Source organism: Nothobranchius furzeri, chromosome 15 (assembly GCF_043380555.1).
Source record: "Nothobranchius furzeri strain GRZ-AD chromosome 15, NfurGRZ-RIMD1, whole genome shotgun sequence".
NCBI classification, from domain to species: domain Eukaryota; kingdom Metazoa; phylum Chordata; class Actinopteri; order Cyprinodontiformes; family Nothobranchiidae; genus Nothobranchius; species Nothobranchius furzeri.
Window position 1 is genome coordinate 26,105,514 of NC_091755.1, and position 23,395 is coordinate 26,128,908.

Below are 23,395 nucleotides of genomic sequence, written 5' to 3' on the forward strand. Positions count from 1 at the left end.
GAACAAACATAAAATGTCACCACTAGTTAAGACGACTCTACCATCTGCAGGACGCAACACCCTATCAAAAATAAAAATTGATGCTTTTTTTTTAAATACGATCCATCAAGAAAAAAAAATACTTTAAATAACAAAATGTCTCAAACAATGGTGATTGAAACCAACAATTCAAAAGATGCAGACATACAGCAACAGCCAGTATAAAAGCATCTTTATACAGAATCCAGCCAAAATAATGTTTTTTCACACTGGTGAAGACAAAACTGGATGGAGCCTTGCTCTTGAAGGAACATCTGCTTAGTTCATAAAATATGGTTTTACAAGAATTGATGAGAAATTCAGAAATTACCATAAAAAATACAAAACATGCTGCAAATCCTTTCATCATGTATGATGTGACTTCATCAGTTAGAAAGCAAACCAAAAAATAAAAGTTTCTCTGACTTACAGGCAGCTCTGGGTGTTTTGATCCCTGTTGAGAAACTTTGGATTGAATTGTTCCAAACAGCTCAAAGTGAAATGAAATAATACATTTTCTAGTTTTTACAATAATGCAGTGGCATGCAAAATTGGGTCTTTGTACTTCAGAGATTAACAAGCAAAAGGATTCAATTTTAAGGTCCTCGTCGATTTACGCAAGTTTAGATCGTTGCTTTGATTTTAGAAAATACTTTTTACATCTAAAAAATAAGATCTGAGGGCTCCAATAACGTTTTTGCATTTGCATCAAACATAAACCTAAAAGTAAATTCTCAAAAATTTTACAAAACTGCAAAGTAGCATCTATAAAATGTTTCGTGCATTTAGGAAACAAGTTGTATAGGATGCAGAAAATTTCTAATTTGTCACAAATAGTGAATTTCAAAGACATGAAGAGGGATTTCATCAATTTGGGCTTTTTATTACAAACATTGGTGGAAAAAAGAATGGGTTTCGGTTAGATCACGCATCCTTTGTAACTGTGCATGAAAAAGCCAACGGTGAGATGTTTCCATCCTCTTATGTGAATTTCAAAATAAATAAAAACCCTTGCTCAATCTTCAGTTCTTCAGAGAAGGAATGTGTAAGAAACTCACAAAAAAGATGACCCTCATCTCTTTTATTTTGAAGAGTAAAATCTGAAATAAGCTGTAAACCTGCTTAAAACATTGAAGACATTTAATTTTGAGTACATGACATTTGGAATTTAGGTCATCTTTATCTCGCAAAAACATTTTGGCAAATGTTTTGCATGCCACTGTAACTGGAATGCTTTAAATCTACTTCATAAAAACATCCTCACTGATAAATTTGTCGTGTGATTGTCAGAAGCTTTGCAGAAAATATTTAAACAATAAATCATCCGAGAGTCAAGTGCCCCAAAGTAAGAAGGAAGTCAGACGGCCTGAGGCAAAGTTTTATACCTGATAAACTTGCCAACACTTCAAGAGAAAACTGTGTCAAGTCATACCTGTCTATAATAAGTTCTTTGAAGTACTTCAGTTAATTTTTTTGCAATGAGCAATAAAACTAGGACACGAGAAAATATGTACAAAACAGAAAAAAAAAGATCAGATGAAAACCTGCATATTTTACAAAAGATCGAAACAAAACAGGACTCAGAAAATAATAATAAAAAATGTGGAAATATTATTTTCCTGGTTCCTTCTAGCTCACTGGAGAAGAATTTAGCATGTAGTGTGTTTGTGTGTGTGTGACTTTCTGACTTTTATGTTCATTTCTGTTCTTGTCCTCACACCGTCGTCCAGCTTCGCTTGCTTGCTTTCAAATATGAGTTCATAGAAAAGATCTTGTTTTAATGTCCCTTTTGAACGTGGAACAGTTCATGTTCTCCCCCACAGGATGTCCGACGCTACAGAGTCGCCATGCTGCGAGATTCAGCACTTGGGCCTTGTGACGGCAGCTCCAGGCTCCGAAGGAAGATCTGCCACAGACACCAACTGATGACAAACAACAGAATCATGTTTATGGAACGGGATCACACAGAAAACACGGACCACACCAACCTCTTCACTTGTTATGCTGGTAGGAGTAGGTTGCATGTTCTGTGGGTGTTTCTATGGCAACAGGCTGTTGGACGGCACTTTCCTGTAAGAAAAATTAAACATCAGGGATTTGCAAAACCCAATATTAGTCGTAACTTTAAGAGTAAACATACCTCGACTGAGATGTTGGTGGCAGGCACTTGGGTGTACGGGGGCATGTAGGTCCCCTGCATAGATGTGTTTGCAGGCAAATACTAGAGGAATACAAAATGTTGAGGGAATTAAACATGATGGCCATGTTACAAGTGACATAGTTAAGCAGAATTGAGTATAAAAGGGGATTAAGTTGGCCTAATCTACAAAAAGCAGCAAGATCTCATCTCATGGTAAAAGATTCAAGACAATACATTTTCATATTTTAAATCATTTTCTTGAGGCAGTATGAGCTAAAATGACCCTTTACAGGGTTATTGAAATGTCACTCAGAACCCCCACCACGCCAGTATATCGCACTTGCAACTTCAGAGTTACCGCGTTGGTCCCTGTCGGATGTTAAGTGGCTTTAGTTAAGTGGCGCTGACATACCAGCGCTGGAGTCTGTTTCCAGAACTTATCCTGCATGCTTTAGATTGTTAACACAACTGATTTGTTTAATTTAGTGATGAACCGCTCTTGTAGAAACTAATGAAAGCTGAGGAGACATTTCAGCTGTTAGATTAAGGTGTTAAAAAGACGAAAGCACAGCGAGGAGATAAGTTTCACTTTTGGTTTTACTAAACAGACACTAGGGGGTGCTAAAAGCAAGCAAAGACAGCTTAGTCTCCCTTTAATGGTTTCCCTTTTTCACAAGAAAATAATCAATTAGAAACATTTTAATATTATTTTATATATGTATATCATGCCAAATGTTACTTTATAAACCATTGCACTGCAGTCACTTTTACAATCAGTTATTACTTTAGCTGAAGTACTACACAACTACTGCCAGGCTTTGACCCCTACATGCATTCAAGTGGTGTATTTTTCTGCTGCTGAAATTTTTGTTGTTGTAAATACCCAGAGAATTCCATGTAAATAACCATGTGATGGATCGTCTATGACACATTTAACTGCTGAACTCAGCAGGTTGAGGTACAACACTAGGGATGTGTAATAGTGAAATTCTGGCGATACGATACGTATCATGATTCAGGGGAGACGATACGATACAATGTATCACGATAAACACGATGCATTCAGCCAGACAATTTTAGCTATTTTTTTAAGACTGAAAATATTGTAGGAAAATTCAATAAACAATCCAAATTGATATGCAACATGTTTAATATGTGGTATCTGAACCATAATAGAAGGATTTACAGTTCAATGGTGGAAACAAACCCATTGCACACTGCTGCCAACTAGCGGTCAGCATTTGAATTGCACCAAAAGTAAAAAAAAATACACAAATGTTTGCATGGAAATTCTTCCAAAAACACTGCTTTTGAATATCAATATAATATTGCAGGAAAAAATATTGTGATATATTTCCATAATGATATTTTCTTACATCACTATATACAACACTGCCCATACTGAGCCTGGTTGTTGTTCTGTTGGAGGGAGTTTTCTTTCTGCTGTCATCTATCATACTGTACTGCTGGTTTCATTATGAACAAGTTAATTTTAGTATCAGATTATCTACTTCTTGACCGTAGTTCTGAACTGGTACTCAACAAAAAAATGAATGCATGCAGTTTAAGTCTGTGATTCAATGGAAGTCTTTGCAATATTGATATGGTGTAAATATCCATTTACAAGGCACATTGGTAAATTGTATATACATAAATAAACCTGCAAACATAAAATCCAGACTGTGCAGCCATACATTTCGGAGTTTCCTTATTGTTGCCTCCAATTGGAGAAACAAGTCTGCAGCTTTAGATGATAAATGTGAGCCAAAGCTCAGCATTTTGAAAGTACAATCCTACACATTACTTACTGTACCACTGCTGCCCATAGAAAGGTGACTGAGTTGCTGCGTCAGAGGCCCGATCATCGAAGTTGGCTGGATGGACATGGTGTGCTCCATTCCTGATGCGAGTACTGGTCCCTGTGGAAAACACTCACTGCTGTTAATGGGGACCATCAACACAATGACAGTCAGAAAGAATTAACTGGACCAAATGAAGAGAATGTTGAAGGAGCATTCGGACTAAGGATACTCACTGTGGGTGGCATTATGTATGACTGATGTATCCAGGATGGATTGTGTAACTACAGAAACAAGAAAAGACATCACGTTATATAAATATGAACACGTTCATATATCTACAAAAGTTTGAAGGTTCTCTAAAATGCATTAAAGCTGTTACTGTAATATATAGGAATGCCAGGCTTGTTCTAAATGCTATCTAAAAAAATTGCGCAGGAATCCCAAGGATTAGGCTATTTCTGAGCTGCAGAATAGGTCTGGCTTTACACCGATCCTCAGAAAACACTCATCTCACAGAGGCACCTAATGTATGAGCTGTTAGAGTAGCAATAGAATTTGGTCAGATGTGAATTTTAATCAACCATCCTGCAACATTTAGTGAAGAAACATCCCCATAGTGTATTTGTCCATTGTACATTTTATTTAGAGACGAGTGAAGGTGGCAGGATTGAGTGTAAAAAAGCATAAATAGTTTTGGTTCCACAATGAAAAGTCATCTAGTCCAAAAGAAGTGCAATTTTGTTAACCACCTAAGGAAAGTGTGGGGACCAAAACAATAATTCGGCCTCAGATCTGTTTTGGATCACAATATCAGAAACCACAAAAGCCCAAAAAAGTCATCTTAAACTGCACCCCACACAGAAGAAGGGGTGTAGTCTGAGAAACTGTCCCATTACACGCCTGATGCTTTAAAGTTTCTGATAACAAGCTGTAGGTCATTCATCCCCTCTGCAGTAAGAGTATATAACTCCTCAGTTTAACTGGTACTGGCATTATCCTGTTACACAGTAACACCAACGCAATATTCAGTATGTGTGCAATACTCATGCAATTCTGGATGTAAATTGGTACGTCTGTGTCCCTTATGCTGCTTAGTTCTGGAAACACAAGTTTTCTATTTATTTTTTGTTTTTAGTGGTTGAAGGTTACAATAATATATTACTGCCTTTGAGTGTTTACCTGCAAGCTTGTATTATCTCAAAGTGTTTGTGCTGCTGTAGCAAGTGAATTTCCCCACTGTGGGAATAATAAAGTCTATTCTATTATTTTCTAGATAAAAGACCTTCTATTGTCTCTTCCTTCATATTTTTACCTGATAGGTGGACACAGGTGAAGCCATGTATGGCGAGAGGGAGGCTGGCCCGATCATTCGATTTGGAGCAAGGCTATAAGGAGAGGAGTAGAACCTGCAGACGGAGACACAAAGTAATCAGAGACCACGCTGCAACCCTAGAACCTCTGACTGTACAGGAGATCAGTTGGAGATGGAGGACTGACCCATTCTGTAAGGCTGTGGTGGGGTCATAGGTCAGCGTGATTCCTCCCTGCATCAAGCAGACAAGAATGTCAACATGAGGACAAAGACAACAAAGAAAAAAATAAAATTAAAATAAACGTACAGACTCTCCGTCTCGTGTCCAGGGCCGTCCATTATGCAGGTACTTCCCTTGGCTCTGACGCTTCTTCTGGCCTCCATCAGCAAATTTACACAGCAAAGGTTCTGATGGAACTGAGACAGCAATGAAAAGTCATCTACAGCTTTAGAAAGGTAGAACAACACATTGTTCCAGATCATTCGGTTAAAATAATGAAAATGATCTCACCTGGTACTCCAGGAGGAGTTTTGATATATTTTCCATTAAAATGTTGGATGATGGCCTCACATTTCTCTGTTGACTCCATCCTGTAGTAAAAAAAAAAAATGTTTCATTCATAGATTTCCTTCTAGCTGCATTTGCCACCAGAGGGCTCACTTGTCTGGATTAATGCTGCCATAATAGTTCATGTGCACTTCAGAACTCATGTTAACTGTAACCAGCTGCCAAAATGACCCACAAAGCCTCACTTCTACCTGGCAAAGCCCACGCCTCGGCTGGTCCCGTTGGCATCGCGGAGGATGCGAGTGGAAATGGCCTGACTGAAAGGCTTCAGCATGCTCTCGAGCTCCTGCTCATCCATGGACAGAGGCAGGTTGGAGATGTATAAGTTGGTGGGGTCTTGCTCCTGCTGCTGCTCACAAACAAACATTAAAATAAACAACGTGTGAAATGTTATTTCCTGAGAGAAAAGGAGGTTAAAACGAGATAGATGTTAAATAAAAAATGGTAAATATCAGTGAGATCATTTATTTTTTTGCTTGTGTGAGATTGCGACCCAAAAGGATGAAGTTTGTTAGTTGCTAGCATTTTTTAAAAACCCAAGCATTCGCCAGCTTCCCTCCACAAAGCCGACATTGTCATCCAGTTTCTTAGGTCATAAAGATAATCAAACACTTTTTTCTTAACAAATCAAACAATAGTGAGTCTCTTCTAGATCTGGTTAAGAAATCATGAGAAAACTAAGTAATAACAGTAAAAAAAAGCATGTTTTTAATTATCTTGTGGTCTCATTTTAACACCCATTCTCTGCTCGAACAAAATCAATTTGACCCACGCTATCTTGTAAGATAACCAATCTGTATCCCCTCCAGCCAATAATGCATATTTATCATCCGAGACGTGATTAAGAACCTGCAAAATGCAGAGTGAGTTGATTTCAATGCCATGAATAATGCATGTGTAATGGCTGCGACCTGCAATGAAGGTGATTTCTCCTTCACCTCCCTTTCTCTTCTCCGTGCAAACTGGAGAAAACCTGCTGCTCGTTTTAGTGGTGAGTGAGTCAGAGTGAGTCAGTGAGGACTCTGACGAAGACACGAGTCTTCTTGTGAACTCCAGAAGGACGACTGAGTGAAATCGAGCTGTTTCGTTAGCAAGAGGCAGGATAATGTCAGTGATGCAGCTTAATGTAAGATCAGATTTCCTAGGGAGTTAGTGGCGTGTGTGTGTGTGTGTGTGTGTGTGTGTGTGTGTGTGTGTGTGTGTGTGTGTGTGTGTGTGTGTGTGTGTGTGTGTGTGTGTGTTGACAGGGTGGATGGTTGGGCACTGCGCCCTGCTGACTGGGGAACTGCTCAGACACTGAGTCAGATGCCACGAGGGAGAACAGACAGTTTCTTTATACGAGCTCCCAGAGAGCAGCCGCTGGTGCATGCTCCCCAAACACTGTCGCCACTAAGAGCACACCGTGCACCCATGTGCATCCGTGAGCACTTGTTTTTGCAAACACATATTCTTCAGTGCATCGATACAGACGAAGACACCGATTTAGGCTTGCACCACGTAGCAAACTCACACGAACAAAACAGCAGATCTTATTTCTGATCTTTTGTTTATCTTCTCTTTTCATTTTTATGTTCCTTAATGCAAAACCAGACACATTTAATCATTTTAATCTGAGGAAGTAGTCGCGCCAAGATCATTTGAACCAGTTACTTGACAGGAGACCAAAATCGAATGATTTTCTTTTGGCTTGAAAGGCCTGACCTTTGACTTGTAGTGTCTACCTCTGTTACCTCTGTTATCATTTTATTTTACATGATACATTTATCAGCTCCTCCTTGAACCGTCACCTTATCGTGGTGGAGGAGTTTGAGTGCCCTAATGATCCTAGGAGCTATGTTGTCTGGGGCACCTAGTGCCCCTGGTAGGGTCTCCCATGACAAATTGGTCTTAGGTGAAGGGTGAGACAAAGAACGGTTCGAAGGATCTTTCATGGCGGTGAAAACGAAGAGTCGGAGTACCCGGCCCGGAGGGTTACCGGGGTCCCACCCTGGAGCCAGGCCTGGGGTTGGGGCCCGTGAGCGAGCGCCTGGTGGCCGGGCTTTCGCCCATGGGGCCCGGCCGGGCCCAGCCCGAACCGGATACATGGGCTCGTCCAACTGTGGACCCACCACCCGTAGGAGGAACATGAAGGGTCCGGTGCAATGTGAATCGGATGGCAGACCAAGGCGGGAGCCTTGGCGGTCCAATCCCCGGACAAGGAAATTAGTTTTTGGGACATGGAACGTCACCTCGCTGGCGGGGAAGGAGCCGGAGCTTGTGGCAGAGGTTGAGCGGTACCGACTAGATATAGTCGGACTCACCTCGACACATTGCATTGGCTCTGGAACCCGAGACCTGGAGAGGGGTTGGACACTCTACTTTGCTGGAGTTGCTCCGGGTGAGAGGCGGAGGGCTGGGGTTGGCTTTTTGTTAGCCCCGAGACTCTCTGCCTGTGTGTTGGGGTTTACCCCGGGGGACAAGAGGGTAGCTTCCTTGCGCCTTCGGGTCGGGGAACGGGTCCTGACTGTTGTTTGTGCTTATGGGCCAAATATCAGTTCAGAGTACCCACCCTTTTTGGAGTCCCTGGGACGAGTGCTAGATAGTGCTCCATCAGGGGACTCCATTGTCCTGCTGGGGGACTTCAATGCTCACGTGGGCAATGACAGCTTGACCTGGAGGGGTGTGATTGGGAGGAACGGCCCACCTGATCAGAACTCGAGCGGTGTTTTGTTATTGGACTTCTGTGCAAGCCGCAGTTTGGCCATAACGAACACCATGTTCGAACATAAGGATGCCCACCGGTACACTTGGTACCAGGGCAGCCTAGGTCACAGGTCGATGATAGATTTTGTAGTCGTATCATCTGACCTGCGACCGTATGTTTTGGACACCCGAGTGAAGAGAGGGGCGGAGCTGTCAACTGATCACCACCTGGTGGTGAGTTGGATCAGATGGCAAGGGAACATGCCGCGTAGACCTGGCAGACCCAAACGCATAGTGAGGGTCTGCTGGGAACGCCTGGCAGAAGAACCTGTCAAGACGGTCTTCAACTCCCACCTCCGGCAGAGCTTTGACCACGTCCCGAGAGCAGTGGGGGACATTGAGTCCGAGTGGGCCTTGTTCCACTCTGCGATTGTCGAGGCGGCTGTTGCTAGCTGTGGTCGTAAGGTGGCCGGTGCCAGTCGTGGTGGCAACCCCCGTACCCGCTGGTGGACACCAGAGGTTCGGGGAGCCGTCAGGCTGAAGAAGGAGGCCTACAGGGCGTGGCTGGTCTGTGGGTCTCCGGAGGCAGCAGACAGGTACCGGATAGCCAAGCAGGGTGCAGCAGTGGCAGTTGCCGAGGCAAAATCTCGGGCGTGGGAGGAGTTTGGTGAGGCCATGGAGAAAGACTATCGATCGGCTCCAAAGAGGTTCTGGCAAACTGTCCGGCGCCTCAGGAGAGGAAGGCAGCAACTCGCTCACACTGTTTACAGTGGGGATGGGGAGCTGCTGACGTCAACTGAGGCTATAGTCGGACGGTGGAAGGAATACTTTGAGGAGCTCCTCAATCCCACCAATGCGCATTCCGAGGAGGAACCAGAGCTGGGAGGCCTGGGGATGGACTGTCCGATCTCGGGGGCAGAAGTTGCTGAGGTAGTCAAACAACTACACAGCGGCGGAGCCCCGGGGGCGGATGAGGTTCGTCCTGGGTATCTCAAGGCTATGGATGTTGTAGGGCTGTCATGGTTGACACGTCTCTACAACATTGCGTGGTCATCGGGGGCAGTTCCTAGGGAGTGGCAGACCGGGGTGGTGGTCCCCATCTTTAAGAAGGGTGACCTGAGGGTGTGTTCCAACTATAGGGGGATCACACTCCTCAGCCTCCCTGGAAAGGTCTACTCCAAGGTACTGGAGAAGAGGGTCCGATCGATAGTTGAATCTCAGATAGAGGAGGAGCAATGTGGTTTTCGTCCGGGCCGTGGAACTGTGGACCAGCTCTATACCCTTGCAAGGGTGATGGAGGGGGCATGGGAGTTTGCCCAACCAATCCACATGTGCTTTGTGGATTTGGAGAAGGCTTATGACCGTGTCCCCAGGGGCACCCTGTGGGGGACGCTCCAGGAGTATGGGGTGGGTGGCTTTCTGTTAAGGGCCATTCAGTCCCTTTACCAGAGGAGCGTGAGTTTGGTCCGCAAAGCCGGTAGTAAGTCGGACCTGTTCCCAGTGAGGGTTGGACTCCGCCAGGGCTGCCCTTTGTCACCGGTTCTGTTCATCACTTTTATGGACAGAATTTCTAGACGCAGCCGTGGTGTGGAGTGTGTCGAGTTTGGTGGCAGGAGAATCTCGTCTCTGCTTTTTGCAGATGATGTGGTCCTCCTAGCTTCATCCAGCTCTGACCTTCAGCTCTTGCTGGGTAGGTTCGCGGCCGAATGTGAAGCGGCTGGGATGAGGATCAGCACCTCCAAATCTGAGACCATGGTTCTCGACCGGAAAAGGGTGGCTTGCCACCTCCGGGTCGGGGGAGAGGTCCTACCTCAAGTGGAGGAGTTTAAGTATCTCGGGGTCTTGTTCACGAGTGAGGGTAGGAGGGATCGAGAGATCGACAGGCGGATTGGTTCGGCGTCTGCAGTGATGCGGACGCTGAGCCGATCTGTCGTGGGGAAGAGGGAGCTGAGCCAGAAAGCCAGGCTCTCGATTTACCGGTCGATCTACGTCCCAATCCTCACCTATGGTCATGAGCTTTGGGTAATGACCGAAAGAACGAGATCGCGGATACAAGCGGCCGAAATGAGTTTCCTCCGTAGGGTGGCCGGGCTCAGCCTTAGAGATAGGGTGAGGAGCTCGGACATTCGGGAGGGACTCGGAGTAGAACCGCTGCTCCTCCGGATCGAAAGGAGCCAGTTGAGGTGGTTTGGGCATCTGGTCAGGATGCCTCCTGGACGCCTCCCCGGGGAGGTGTTTCGGGCATGTCCTGCCGGCAGAAGGCCCCCGGGTCGACCCAGGACACGTTGGAGAAGTTACATCTCCAATCTGGTCCGGGAACGCCTTGGGGTCCTGCCGGAGGAGCTGGTGGACAAGGCCGGGGAGAGGACGGCCTGGAGCTCCCTAGTTGGGATGCTGCCCCCGCGACCCGGACCCGGATAAGCGGAGGAAGACGAGACGAGACGAGACATTTATCAGTTTTATCTTGTTTTTCTTCTCACACAGAGGGAATATTAGGGCTCTCCTTTTATATAAAAGAACATTTAGATGGTTTGACCATTTTTTTAGGCTGAAGTTTTATTCTAATGATGATTAGGATGTTCTAAATAAACTCGCTTACCTTGGCCATCTGAGCCTGGACTCCTCCAGCCTTCAGTGCTGTGACAGCTTTCTGAGCTGCACCCGGACTGTCAAAGTCCACAAAACCGTAGCCTGCAGATGTAAAAATTGTATCGTGAGATGAACACATGGTAACTTTGAAACTTTATTAACGTGTTCATCACTTCAACTTATGAAGCAGTACAATCTGAATCAATTCATAATCAATTAGTGTATTAATACTGCAGATCCACGACCTGCAAGATGAGCTTTAGGGATTGGATTCATCCCTTCAAGAGGTAAATTTATAATGTTTCCCTTTTTCAATCTGACATTATACATATTAATCTTTAAATGTGTGGGAAACTTGTTTAATCAATACATTTGCAGCGGACTCTGGTAGGAAATAAGTCCTTGCAGGCAGTACTCAGGGCAAAAAATGCCCAAAAGCGCCTTGATTACCACAGACAAGTCTGCTGTAGCAGGATTTGGAGTCTTATTTCCTGATATTTGCACATCTCGCCTCGGATTGGATAACAGCAACGCAATCTCTACCACTGACTTGTAACCTGGATGTTTCATCTCCACAAATAACACAAGCCTGGTGGAGTTCCTGCCACGTGGGGACGTTGCTAATGCAAACGGTTATCTTAAACTAGCCGAGACATTCTCTGCTGATTTCCGGATGTTAAAACAACAACAACAGCCTTCCCCGTCGTGAGTCAAGATGGGTGAGTTCATGAATGTTCAGTGACAGTGTGACATAGATCTGTCAGGATTTTCTAATCCTAGATTTTCACTGTCCATTTTCTATCAGAAGCTAATGCAGGAGATAGGTGTAGGAGACTATTTTCATTTTCAGACTGGATGAAAAACTCACAGTGACTGATTATAGTCAGAATTAGTCATTAAATTTTTTTTTTCAGTGTTCCACACCTTTAAAGCCAGGTACTATTTAGTGTCTTTAGCTTTGCATTCATAATTTCAATGACTACAGCACAAGTTTTAACATATGCGATCTTAAAAGAAACGGTGGCACTAGTCAACAAACACAGTTTTGTGGTTCAAATCTCACCTTTGCATTTGTTGGTTGTCTTGTCCAAGATGGCCTTGGTGGACACAATTTTCCCATATCTGCAACAACAACCATCCATGCAGTGGTTTTACACTTTAACATCACAAGGGTTTTGTTCTCCAAATGTAATAAAAACATCAGTAACGATGACTGAATTAAAATCCCCATGATGCATTCTGTGCAACAACACTGAATGCAATTATACAGCCTGGTAATAAATTATGTGCATAAGGAAATCTCTGAGGGGGTAAATTAAATGCAATGAGGGTAATGTCCAACGGGTCTCTCCAAGCTTGAAGGAGCTATAGATTTTTCCATATTTTATTCATTCCAGCTCACACTCAGTATCAACAGTGCCATTCCTCAAACTGGTTCCAACATGGCGTGGCAGGTTGGTGAAAATGATGGCCCATGGTTCAGATTACCAACATATATTTTCTAATCCTGAATGTTGGGTGGATGAAGACACTGCAGGTTGGATAGGACCTGACTATAGCAAATGCTTGTGTGCAGCAGAGTCTATCAGTTCCCATCTCTCCAGGCATGTGCATGCAGTGTAATCTGATATCCCTCTCCTTGGCTGTCCTGTCCAATGTTGGCTTGCAGCCACGCTCCGTTCAACTAACCAGCTTCTCTTTTACCCTCCACTGGGTCTTAGTGCCCCCCTTTACTGTCCCGTGCTGCGGTTCATCTTCCACCCGACTGCAACACAGCCTCGTTTCACCCAGGACAAATAAGTCATGTTCAAAATATGCTAGGTTTATCAAAATAAAATTATGCTTTGCTGAAAATCGAATCTGTCAGGCTATGACTTGATTATTCATAATTGTAAATCATTTTAAGCTGCTTTACTGTTGCTTAAATAATAAAATTTACCTCCAGACTTATGGTTTGATCATTTTTAACCATAATTAAGGGAAAGGGTGAATTAATACAAACTAAAACAAGTTTAATCTCAACAAAAATCTTACAATAGGATCTAAAAGTGATGAAAATCATTTACAAATACAAAACCTTCCACAAGGACATTAACACTAATGAATGATGTCCACGTTGTTGACTGACTTCCCTTTAAAGCCACAGTTCAGATACTTTAAACTGAACATCTTACTTGCTATAGTTCTTTGAACAACCTCAGTTTGGAAAAACAGAGATTAGTACTGACCAGATTCACAAATCTAAGTAAGAGTGTGACCATTTACAAAGTGGAAACCTTTTTATTTCCCCCCAAAAATGTTTTAGCTGTTAATTTCAAGGTCATTTAAAATTTTGAGACTGTTTTTAACTAAATGGTGAGTAATAATTATTCTCGTAGAAATGTGAAATTGTGACAGAAAGTGTTCTTCCACTAATATCTTCTGTAAGTAACTATATAATTCTATGTAAATAACCATGTGTAGCACATCAAAGATTTATTAATTTTCTTAGTTCAAATGCAGCCACAATACACTTTTCACCGTTTTTTCCCTCAGATGCCCCCTTAGCAGCTCTGTAGCTGTGGCATTTCTGAGATTAGAGTTTTTAAATAGCAGTGATCCAGTTTGGAACAAGCTCTCATCCAGATTAGCTGTTAGCTCATCAGTCTGATCAGAACTAATCTGTATTTCTCTAAACTGAGGCCACTGAAAGAGGTATCTACAACAGGTAAGATATTAACTACTCTGTTGTATTTAGAATTAGTCCCCTTGACCAGAGTAACTATTACTAACTGAACTGGGCGGCTATCCATTGACACTTTTGCAGCAGCAGCTCACAAAGTTCACCACTTCACATCTAAACGGCTTTAGGCAGTGAGCTCAACATGCACGCTTGTTCTGGATGCTGAACTGTGTTCAGAGGCCTCTGCCTGCTTGATGCAGAGTGGAAAGAGGGGCTGTAGACTCAGCCATGTGTGAGACAGCATGTCTTACACAGTCCAGCCCAGTGTCCATTCATTGCCAAACAACTAGAGACAAGAAAGGGCAAGATCCCGAGCCGAAGAAGGAGAACCAATTCACATTCCTTCCTCGGATCCTGAACTCTGGGCACAGTGAATCTCAGCAGGAGCTTTAGGGAATGTCTTGGTTTGAACATTTCATGTGCAAACCCAAAGTCTGATTTGTGGTTCTTTTGTTACTTTACATCCTCATGATTGGAAGCAAGGCTCTCCTTCAGGCGGTTTACGTGAAAATTACACCGACCATAATGTTCCGTGCTAAAAGGCAAATTTCATGCGATGATTTTATCTGCTGTGTGAAAGCTGAAATATGAGAACCACTCCCACGCACACACACACGCACACGCACACACACACACACACACACACACACACACACACACACACACACACACCACCTGACACACAAACCCTGGACTCGGTTCACTCCTCCCCCTCTGACTCTCCACATCCTCGACCCCTACCTCCCCCACGCCGCTGCCCTTGTTTGTCTTTCCCTTTCCCCTGAGTTTGCCGTTTCCTGTAGGGCTGGGCAGCCTCATGTGAGCCATATCTTCCAGACAGCTGTAAAATAACGGGCCTCACCCACCCTCCCTAACTCCCTCCCACCCACCCTCCTTCCAGTTTCCCTCCTTTTTTTCTTCTCTCCCTCTTTTTCTCCACTCTTCTGGTTCTCATCACCAGGCTCCAGAATTCAATTAGGTAAAAGCAAGTCATTCATCTCAGCCCTCTGTGTTTTGATGTCTTCCACCCAAGGCCTAACAAACATATCCGACGGATTAGACGATGGCGCTGTTTGATGTCAGACTTTTTGAAGCCTCACAATCGTGTCGATGAGCTGCAGTTTTGTATTTATGAGTTTGACTATGTCTGTCAATAACACGGCCTGACTGTCATCAAACTGTACGACAAAAATGAGATGTGTGTGTGAAAGAGACAGATATGGGAAAGTGTTTGCATACAAGGGATGAATGGTTCCTTAGAAAGCTATATTATAAATTAACTCCTTTTCAGATTAAATAAATAAATACGGAGGGTTTTAGCATTCGTGTGCATTTCTAATGTAAGAAAGCCATCCATTTGCTGCATCTGCCCGTGTTGACATCAGCCAGTGAGCTATCGCTCATCACTCAGAGCTGCAGCAATCGACTCTGCTCCTCTAACAAGGTTCATGCTCACAGCAGACAGCCACAGAGATTTACTAGGTGTGCACCAAGACAGCAAGGCTATTGGTTTTTTATTTTTTGTGTGTGACTTACGGCTGGCAGAGTTTGACCAGATCCTGGTCTGTGGTTCCTGGAGGAAGGCCACGGATGTAAAGGTTGGTTTTGCTGAGCTGCTCTCCTCCAGTGCTGTTGCTGCCGCCGTTGCTGAGGGTGATAGTGCTGCTACTGTTGTTGCTGTTGGGGCTTGGAGAAGCCATGTGATGGCTGGAGGGGGACACATATGTCTGTTGTGAAACAAAAAGCAGAAAGAACAATCAGATATGAAATGGTACACTGAGACATAAAAATCGACGTACAAATTGATAGTTAGCTAGCTGGTTGTGAAATGTCAGTTCTACCAGATGGAGCCAATGACGATGAGCTTGGTTGTTTATAAAATTTATTGCTCAATCTGACCCAGTGAGGTGCAAGAAAAGGTGAATTGAGATGGACAATAATAAAACAGGTATGGGAAAAACATTTTTATGAGAAAAGAACAGATGGAAGATGATAAAAATGCACAAACACAACATGACTTGTAAAACTGAACCAATACTCTCATCCAGTGGTACTCACTCCTGGTCCTGCAGGGCTGATATCCAACATGTTTTACTTTTAACTCTGCTTCAACACACCTGATTTCAATCAGCAGGTGATTAGGCAGCTTCTGAAGAGCCTGATGAGCTGCTGCACAGAGGATTCAGCCACTGAGTTACGCGTGTTGGAGAAGAGGAACAAGGAAAATATGCTGGATACCGGCTTTCCACGACCAGGAGTGAGTACCACTGTTCTAGTCTCTTGCTGGTCATTTGGTTTCCCAAACCATGCACTACTTTGGCAGGAGGTGAAGAAACTGCAGCCCTAAAATCTCATGCCTATCATTCTGCACCGAGATGAAAGGCTAAAATTGATGACATTAAAGTTCTGGAACCAAGTGGTGCTTGACAGTGGTGCTTTAGAGAAAATACACACACTACAGAAATAAAATAACCTCAAAATTAGAAAATATTTGCACAAATAATCTGGAATGTAAGATTTATTTCAGTCCTAAGGCTGTGTAGGTTGGTGCATTTTTAAAAAACCTGTCAGCTGCACGTGGTTTTGGTGTTGCCTCCTTTCAGAAGGGGAGCTGTTTAATTATAGCTTAGGTCAGTAGGTCAGACCAGAGGGAGGAAGAGTGACATGAGTAGCTGAGGTGAGTGAGTTCACAGAATTTGTTCTGATCCATCGTAAAATCAACCATGACTGTTAATGAGATAATCATGAGTTATTTGTTTTCTTTCCTTACGTAGCTGCTTGTAGTCATTTAAAATATGTGGATAGGTTAGGTTGCCACTGCACACTTAAATTAAAAAGAGAAAATCGTGTTATTTTAAAATAGGTCAAATAAAAATGTATGTATTCATGTTTTCTTTGTGTTATTCATCTAAATAAATCAAAGAGTCACCTAGATTATGATGAGATGTGTAATGATCTATGCTGGTTTGATCTTCTTGACCTTTGACTCATGGTCAAAACAAGACGAGGCGAAACAAAACAAGACTTAGCATTAGTCGTATCGATCCATGCTGGCTTGTTAAACCCCATAACCTCTGCACTAACCACAAAGAGGAAAATGTCACTTTGTGACTTGATTGATATGAATCTGCTCCTATCAATTATTTAATCCTTCATATTAAGATTCAAACATTTCAAAGCAACATAGACGCATAAAACTTATGTTAAAAATGTATCTAAAACTGATGAAAACACAGGGATGGGAAATTCCAAGAATCAATACGTCAGTATGAAGCTGGGTGGAAATAGAGGAATAAACATCCTGTCGTGCATTCAAGTGACAATGTGTATTTTTAACTTTCATCTGTGGAAATATCCACCAAAACGTTGAAAATGAATAAAATTTCATTCAGTTGTTAAAAAATATCAGCGGCTTTGTAACATATAATCATAGAAATCTGTCTAAAGTACCGGGTCTACATCTTTGAGGGCACCATATTAGACATCATGTTTCCTTCTGGCCGGCTGGGGGTCCAGCACCTGTCGATGGCGTCACACTAGCTGATTGGCAGGATATATGACTTTATGATGTCACCACATTCAAAAACGTTTAAGCAGTAAGAAACGTGAATTTAATAACAAAACTGCAAAACTCTTTCCAAAACCTACATGAGAGAACAGATTTGAAAAGGTGATGCAATATATTTTGGCTGAGCGGTATTGCCGCAGTATGATGACGTCATGGCAGGCGCAGGTGCAGGACCTTCAGCAGATCTGGAAACTACAGCCCCAGAAAACTACAATCAGCATTGCAATCTCTTGATGGAATTAAGTGAAGGACCATCAAAGCTAGAGGAGACAAGCCGAGGTTGCATGCTTTCTGCATTACAGGTAACAACATTTACCATAATGTTTTTTTAAATTGGCGACAGTCATGGCGACATGGTGTAAAACTACCCTGAAATGTACGTACTGCCCACCAGTGCCATGAAACTACACACTGGCCCTTTAAACCTGTTTGATTGGTCAAATACTGTCACTCACATCAAAAGGTTGAAATATAACCTTTAGCTGTTTGACACACAGTTAAATGTGTCCTTCATGTTTGAAAAGAGCTATTTGATGTCAACAATGTTGTTTTCTTTCTTTTTACTGCACATGAATATTAATGTAATCATTTTAGCAAAGGTCATAACTGACTGCGTGCAGAATCACTAAGAAAAAACTCATAAACAGTGCACTTTGGTTTGCTCACAATCGCAGCCTCCTCCTCTGCTTCAGGCTGCCTCCACAGACTATCAGGAGGGACGCACCTGCAGAGCCTCTGAGAGATAGGACCTGACGGGAGACCGAGCCTGCAGCCCAGCCTGGTTGCTGAGGCCTGTCTAATTGGGACCTTAGTTTGTTAAAGTGCTAATCCCTCTCATGTGCACCCTAGTCAGAAGGCAGTGTCTCATTAAAACACTCTGCTAAGCTTCATCTGAGAAAAAAGATGGGAGGGAGACGACAGCGCATCTACCCACCAACTGCACTTGCACCAGCCCAAGGTGTTTTGCCATCCATGTACGGTAATGTTCACTGCTGTTGTGCAGGCGCAAGCAAATGTGCCTGCAGAGGAACATGAGCGCACTTAAAACAGGAGATTATGGCTGGATTCTAGCCTGAGATGGCATCTCAGTTTACAGCCTGCAATACTTCATGATCTCTCAGTTCATTTGTGATGAAAACTAGAACTCCTGGCAAGCCATGGATTTAATCTCTTCACTGTGCAAATCTGTTTATACTTCTCTATACATTTATGGATTCACCTCAAAAATAATGGGGTGTTTCAACTGCACTACATCACAACCTCTTGGAGCCATCTCCACTGAAAAACACACCCACAAGAGAAAAATCACAGGGACTTAATTATCTATTGGTTTGTCATTTCCGATCTTTACGCATAAAGAAAATCTGGAAATGTGCAGTATATAGTCCTCACATCAGACTTGGTCATTATTTCAGCAGAAAGATAAATATCGGTGCTGTTTCTATTGTCACCACCAGCATGGTGCTGCGGATGGGTGTGTGCTCCAGGCACCGACTGAAGACTGATGAGATGATTACAGCTGGAGCACAGGTGATGCCTGTTGAGAGAGCACGTACCTCAAGGACTTTTTAAGTTCAACAAAAGAAGAATAAGAGTTAAAGGGAGAGCCGGATGCATTTCTTGTTAGGGTTTGTTGTGGCACATCTCTCTACTCAGCCAGCTTTGCTTAAGTTGTGTTAAGATTTCAGCAGGATTTTGAACATTAGCATAACTCTCTCAGGCTGAAAATAAGTTTTGATAAAAGGACGAACAACTAAGTCCTTCAGGGGTACTTCTGAGTTAAAAATGCTCATGAAATACATAGGTGGAGTAACCAGGTAGGTAGATTTTAACATTGTAAATCTGCAACGCCTGCCTCCAGAGGGTTAACTTGCTTAGCTGGGCGAGCAGATATTGCTTATTTTTCTATGTTCACACCAAAAAGTGGGTCCCATACCTGCTTGGTATACGGTGTTAATATATATGGTAAAACGAATACAATCTTTGTATTTAATCCCTGCAGCTTCAGGCAAAATAATCATGGCAAAACAAACCACTAAAAGGTAGGAAACCCCAGATAAGAAAAGCCTTGATGTTCAGCAGCAGTAAGGTGACATTACTCTTCTTCTGAATCATTCCACTTTCATCTTCATGTTTCAAAAACCTCGACAGAACAGAAAACCAAAGTATGTCAAACACGGGAGGAAAAAAACCACAGGGGTTAGTGGAAGTAGAGGAAAATGGGGTGTCTCTTTATCCTTTTCCACCATTCTCCATGTTTCTTGTCATGACACAAAAAGGGCTTACAACTTGATGCTGGATTTAAGTCTCCCCTCTGTGTGACTTTACCTCTCTGACAATGAGATGTTCAAAAGAGGAGAAAGTGTTCCTTTAGAGAAGGCTTGAGTTTGTAGAGCCCCCTGTTGAAGTGAACACTTTGTCTGAATGCAGAATTCCAGGAATTCCGAGTCATTAATCTGAGCAATCTCAATTCCTTCCAGCTGTGAGCATGCCGTGGGAATTACACAAGCCAGCAGGGATGTGCTTTAGTTCAGCTTTTAAGGATGCTTATTAAAGATCATTTTAACAATTTGTGCCGTTTTGAAGATTTGGATTTAAATCTCAACTGCTTGATACTTAAAAAGGTTTCCTGGACACAAGTCCCATTTTTTCTGGGTGACTGGAAATAGATAATAACGTGACCTCATGAATTATTAATTCCACTGAGCAATTCAATCAATACCACAGTTTATACAGTTCAAGGATCAGAGTCATTGTACCCTATACCTAATGTATGCACCCTAATTGATCATGTAAGTGCTTTTAAAGAGGCTTAATGCTCGGGTTGTGCGGGTTTCCACAGCTTTTGCGCTTTGCGTACCCTCTCAATAGTCATTTCTGAAGGGGTGGGGCGTAAAGGAACGCGTAAAGCAGAGAAAAACTTTAAAAAATTGTGTTAAATTCAATAATAACATCGCACAAGTAAGCGCGTCCATAATCCGTAGTCATAAAGTCGGACACAAAGCGCTCTTAAAGGGTTTTTTCTCCGCCTTTACGCGCGTCTACGACTGATTTGTAAACTGAGCGCAGGCTGGAAATAGGAAGAGAGCCGCGTCGGAACAAACGAAAGCAACTGTTCTCCACAGGAAACAATGTACCAGGCCCTGGTGTTGGGTTTTACCCGAGAAACGAAGGGAAGAAAGACAAAAACGAATGCTGCAGCTGCTGAGAAAGAGAGTTGTAGCGCGGTCCAGTTTCAAGGACACTGCAGCGTAAAACAGCCGCGCAGATTTTAGCTGGATGGGGGCAGAGTTGGAACAACAACTGCGTCGAGGAAAAACCGTGCATTCACTTTTAGCGAGATGAATAAGCTGTGGCGTTTACCTTCTTGATGTTTTTTCCGGTGTAGCCGTTGTACGGGCTGATTCCTGTCCTTGGCGGCACCGAGAGCAGCATTTTTTACGCGGCGCTGTGTCCGGAGGAGCTGAGAGTCAGCTGACGTCAGGCAGGGAAATTTAGCCAGGAACAGCGGCGGTGATTGGAGTCGCTCTGATGGACTCCCCTCACGCACAGCCTATATGTTTAAAGCTTCAGTCGGATCTCTTATCTCCATGTCAGGGCGAGAGCGGGAAGCTTTTACCCTCAGGAGATGGATAACTCTCACAACGTTTAGAAATCCCGTTTCTGCCAAATAACACACGGGTGAGCAAGGTTTAGGGAGAGGGACTCATCTGGTGCCAAATCAAACAGATTACCTTTACGCACCATCATACATTTTGGCACACTGAGAAAAGTTACAATTTTGGCTAGAAATAATAATAATAATAATAATAATAATAATAATAACTTTTCAGCTTCTGACCCACCAAGAAACAATTGTGACTACAATTATTTGGAGCCAAACTCCTGCATCTAATCAAAACAACCATCCACACTCGAGTCTAATGACTCCAACGACTCAGAGGAAAATGAGAAGTATTCTGAAGTAGTTTCAGCTCCTTTAACAACAATAGACATATATGGTTTATAAGCTTGACCCTCCCATATTCCTGTCAGAACTGACAAAGCTCCTCGGATGAGAAGCGAAACATCTTCAAGAAACCAAAGAAGTCCAGTTGCCTCCAGTTGAACCCCTTTGGATTACCATGACCTGGATGACTGAGAACCTTCATCAGCAGCCACCCATTGAAACCAGTGTGCTGGAGCACATTTGTGTCACTGAGTTGTATTTTCTGGCCTCTTGGATTTAGGCCACCTTCATTTGAGAGTTTCAAACATGTACATTTCACATCTTTCAGATTAAGATGTTCTTTATTTCCATTTTGTTTATCACAAAGTTTGTTTTAAAGGTTGAAAATAGAGAAATTTAATAAGCTATATAAAAAAATAATACCTTCATGAAGTGTTTAGAGGTGTACAGAATGAAGGTACAGTGTTTTTTTTAAGCTGTGTTTCAATTTAAAACAATCATTTATTTTGACGGGCATGACACTGTGTTTATGTTTACAGCTACCAGCAATTGTAGGTTACCAAACAGTCCACCAGAGAGGCTGGCACTGTGGAAAATGGTGGACTCAGCAAGTCAAGCAGCTGCTTCTGAGCCAAGAAGATGTCATTATCATCTTCTTTATTATCTTCTTTCTCGGAAGAGGAGCGACCATAAAAGATCTGAAACCAGAGTGAGTTTAGGTGAAGCCTACAGCAGATGGACCCAAACACTTAACGTAACAGCAGCGAACCTGGTGTCCCGACGGCTGGAAACGTTGTTCTATTGTCGCAACTACAACCTCCACACACTAGATGTTGCTTTGGTGTTTGTGTTCCATATTCCACCTTTAATAAATAAATGTCAGAATCAGAAGGGTTGTATTGCAATATGTGCGAGAATCACAACATTAGGAAATTGCTGTGGTACTTGGTGAAAGGAAAATAAAATCAATGAAAAGCAACAATTAGAATTAAGAAATAAACACAATGAAATGATAATACAAGGAGACAATACTTAGAGAAGCAGCTACTTTACAAGTTAGTGTAGGTACTGGTCAGAGCGGATCAGTTCAGGTGCAAACACAACACTAGGGTCATGTGACTGAAGCAAAGCAGCTGGAATGGGCAGGTCTACGATTGACATAAGAGGGAAGAAACAGTTTTTGTGGCGAGAAGTTCTGGTCCAAGTGGATCGGAGCCTCCTGTCAGATGGGTCCAGGGTGAGACGGGACTGCTGTGATCCGATCTGCACACCTAATGGTCCTTGAGGTGTACGGGTCCTGTATAGAGGGGAGTTTGCAGCCAGTGACCTTATCAGCTGAGTGCATGACACGCTGAAGTCTTTTCATGTCACTGATGGTGGCTCCAGCGTATCACACGGTGATTGAAGAGGTGAGAATGAACTTGATGATTGCGGTGAAGAACTGCCTAAATGAGTGATTGCTAAGGCAGATCATCAATTAACTGACTCATTCATTCGTTTTTTTTTATGCTTTTTCACAGTCTTTCCTGAGTCATTCCCAAACAAAAGAGGATACATTTGGCAAGAACCAGTTCTGGGTCAAACTGAAAGTGTCTTCCCAGTGAGACAAACTCAAAGACAACCAGGAGACATTGAATGCCTGAACCATCTCAGCTGACTCAGTTCAGTGAGGAGGAGCATCTCCATCCCAAGCTACAGCAGGATGAAGGAGATTCTCACCATCTCTCTAACAGACTCTAGCCACCCCACGGAGGACGTTTCTCATTTCTCTTGAATAATCAGAATCTCATGTCCATCGGATGAGGACCGTCTTACGTTTCCTTTACCACAACAGTCTGAAACAACATTTAAAGAACAAGTGTTGATTATGACCACTTTTTCAAAATAGTTTTGAAGCAGGAATGTGGCTGTTTTAGTCATTCCTTAAACTATGATGCATCACAAGTGACAGAAAGCGGACTAATATTATTTTTCCCGATTATAAAAAAAGGCATGATTCACTGAGATCTGATAAAAACAAAAGTAGGTTACAAAAATATGGATTT

At 43.0% G+C, this 23,395-nt stretch overlaps 1 protein-coding gene across 1 annotated transcript; it reads right to left on the reverse strand.

The window, feature by feature from the left end:
- Window positions 1-1,720: 1,720 nt before the first annotated feature.
- Window positions 1,721-20,961, reverse strand: LOC107390901 (RNA-binding motif, single-stranded-interacting protein 2). The gene is made up of 14 exons (XM_054745919.2): window positions 20,765-20,961; window positions 15,370-15,560; window positions 12,175-12,233; window positions 11,122-11,213; window positions 6,032-6,189; window positions 5,784-5,863; window positions 5,580-5,689; window positions 5,458-5,504; window positions 5,273-5,366; window positions 4,194-4,241; window positions 3,967-4,077; window positions 2,159-2,239; window positions 2,007-2,088; window positions 1,721-1,940 (listed from the first exon to the last, which is right to left on the reverse strand). The coding sequence occupies exons 1-13, from the start codon at window positions 20,834-20,836 to the stop codon at window positions 2,011-2,013; spliced, it is 1,221 nt and encodes a 406-aa protein (XP_054601894.1). The 5' UTR covers window positions 20,837-20,961; the 3' UTR covers window positions 1,721-1,940; window positions 2,007-2,010.
- Between the last annotated feature and the right edge of the window lie 2,434 nt (window positions 20,962-23,395).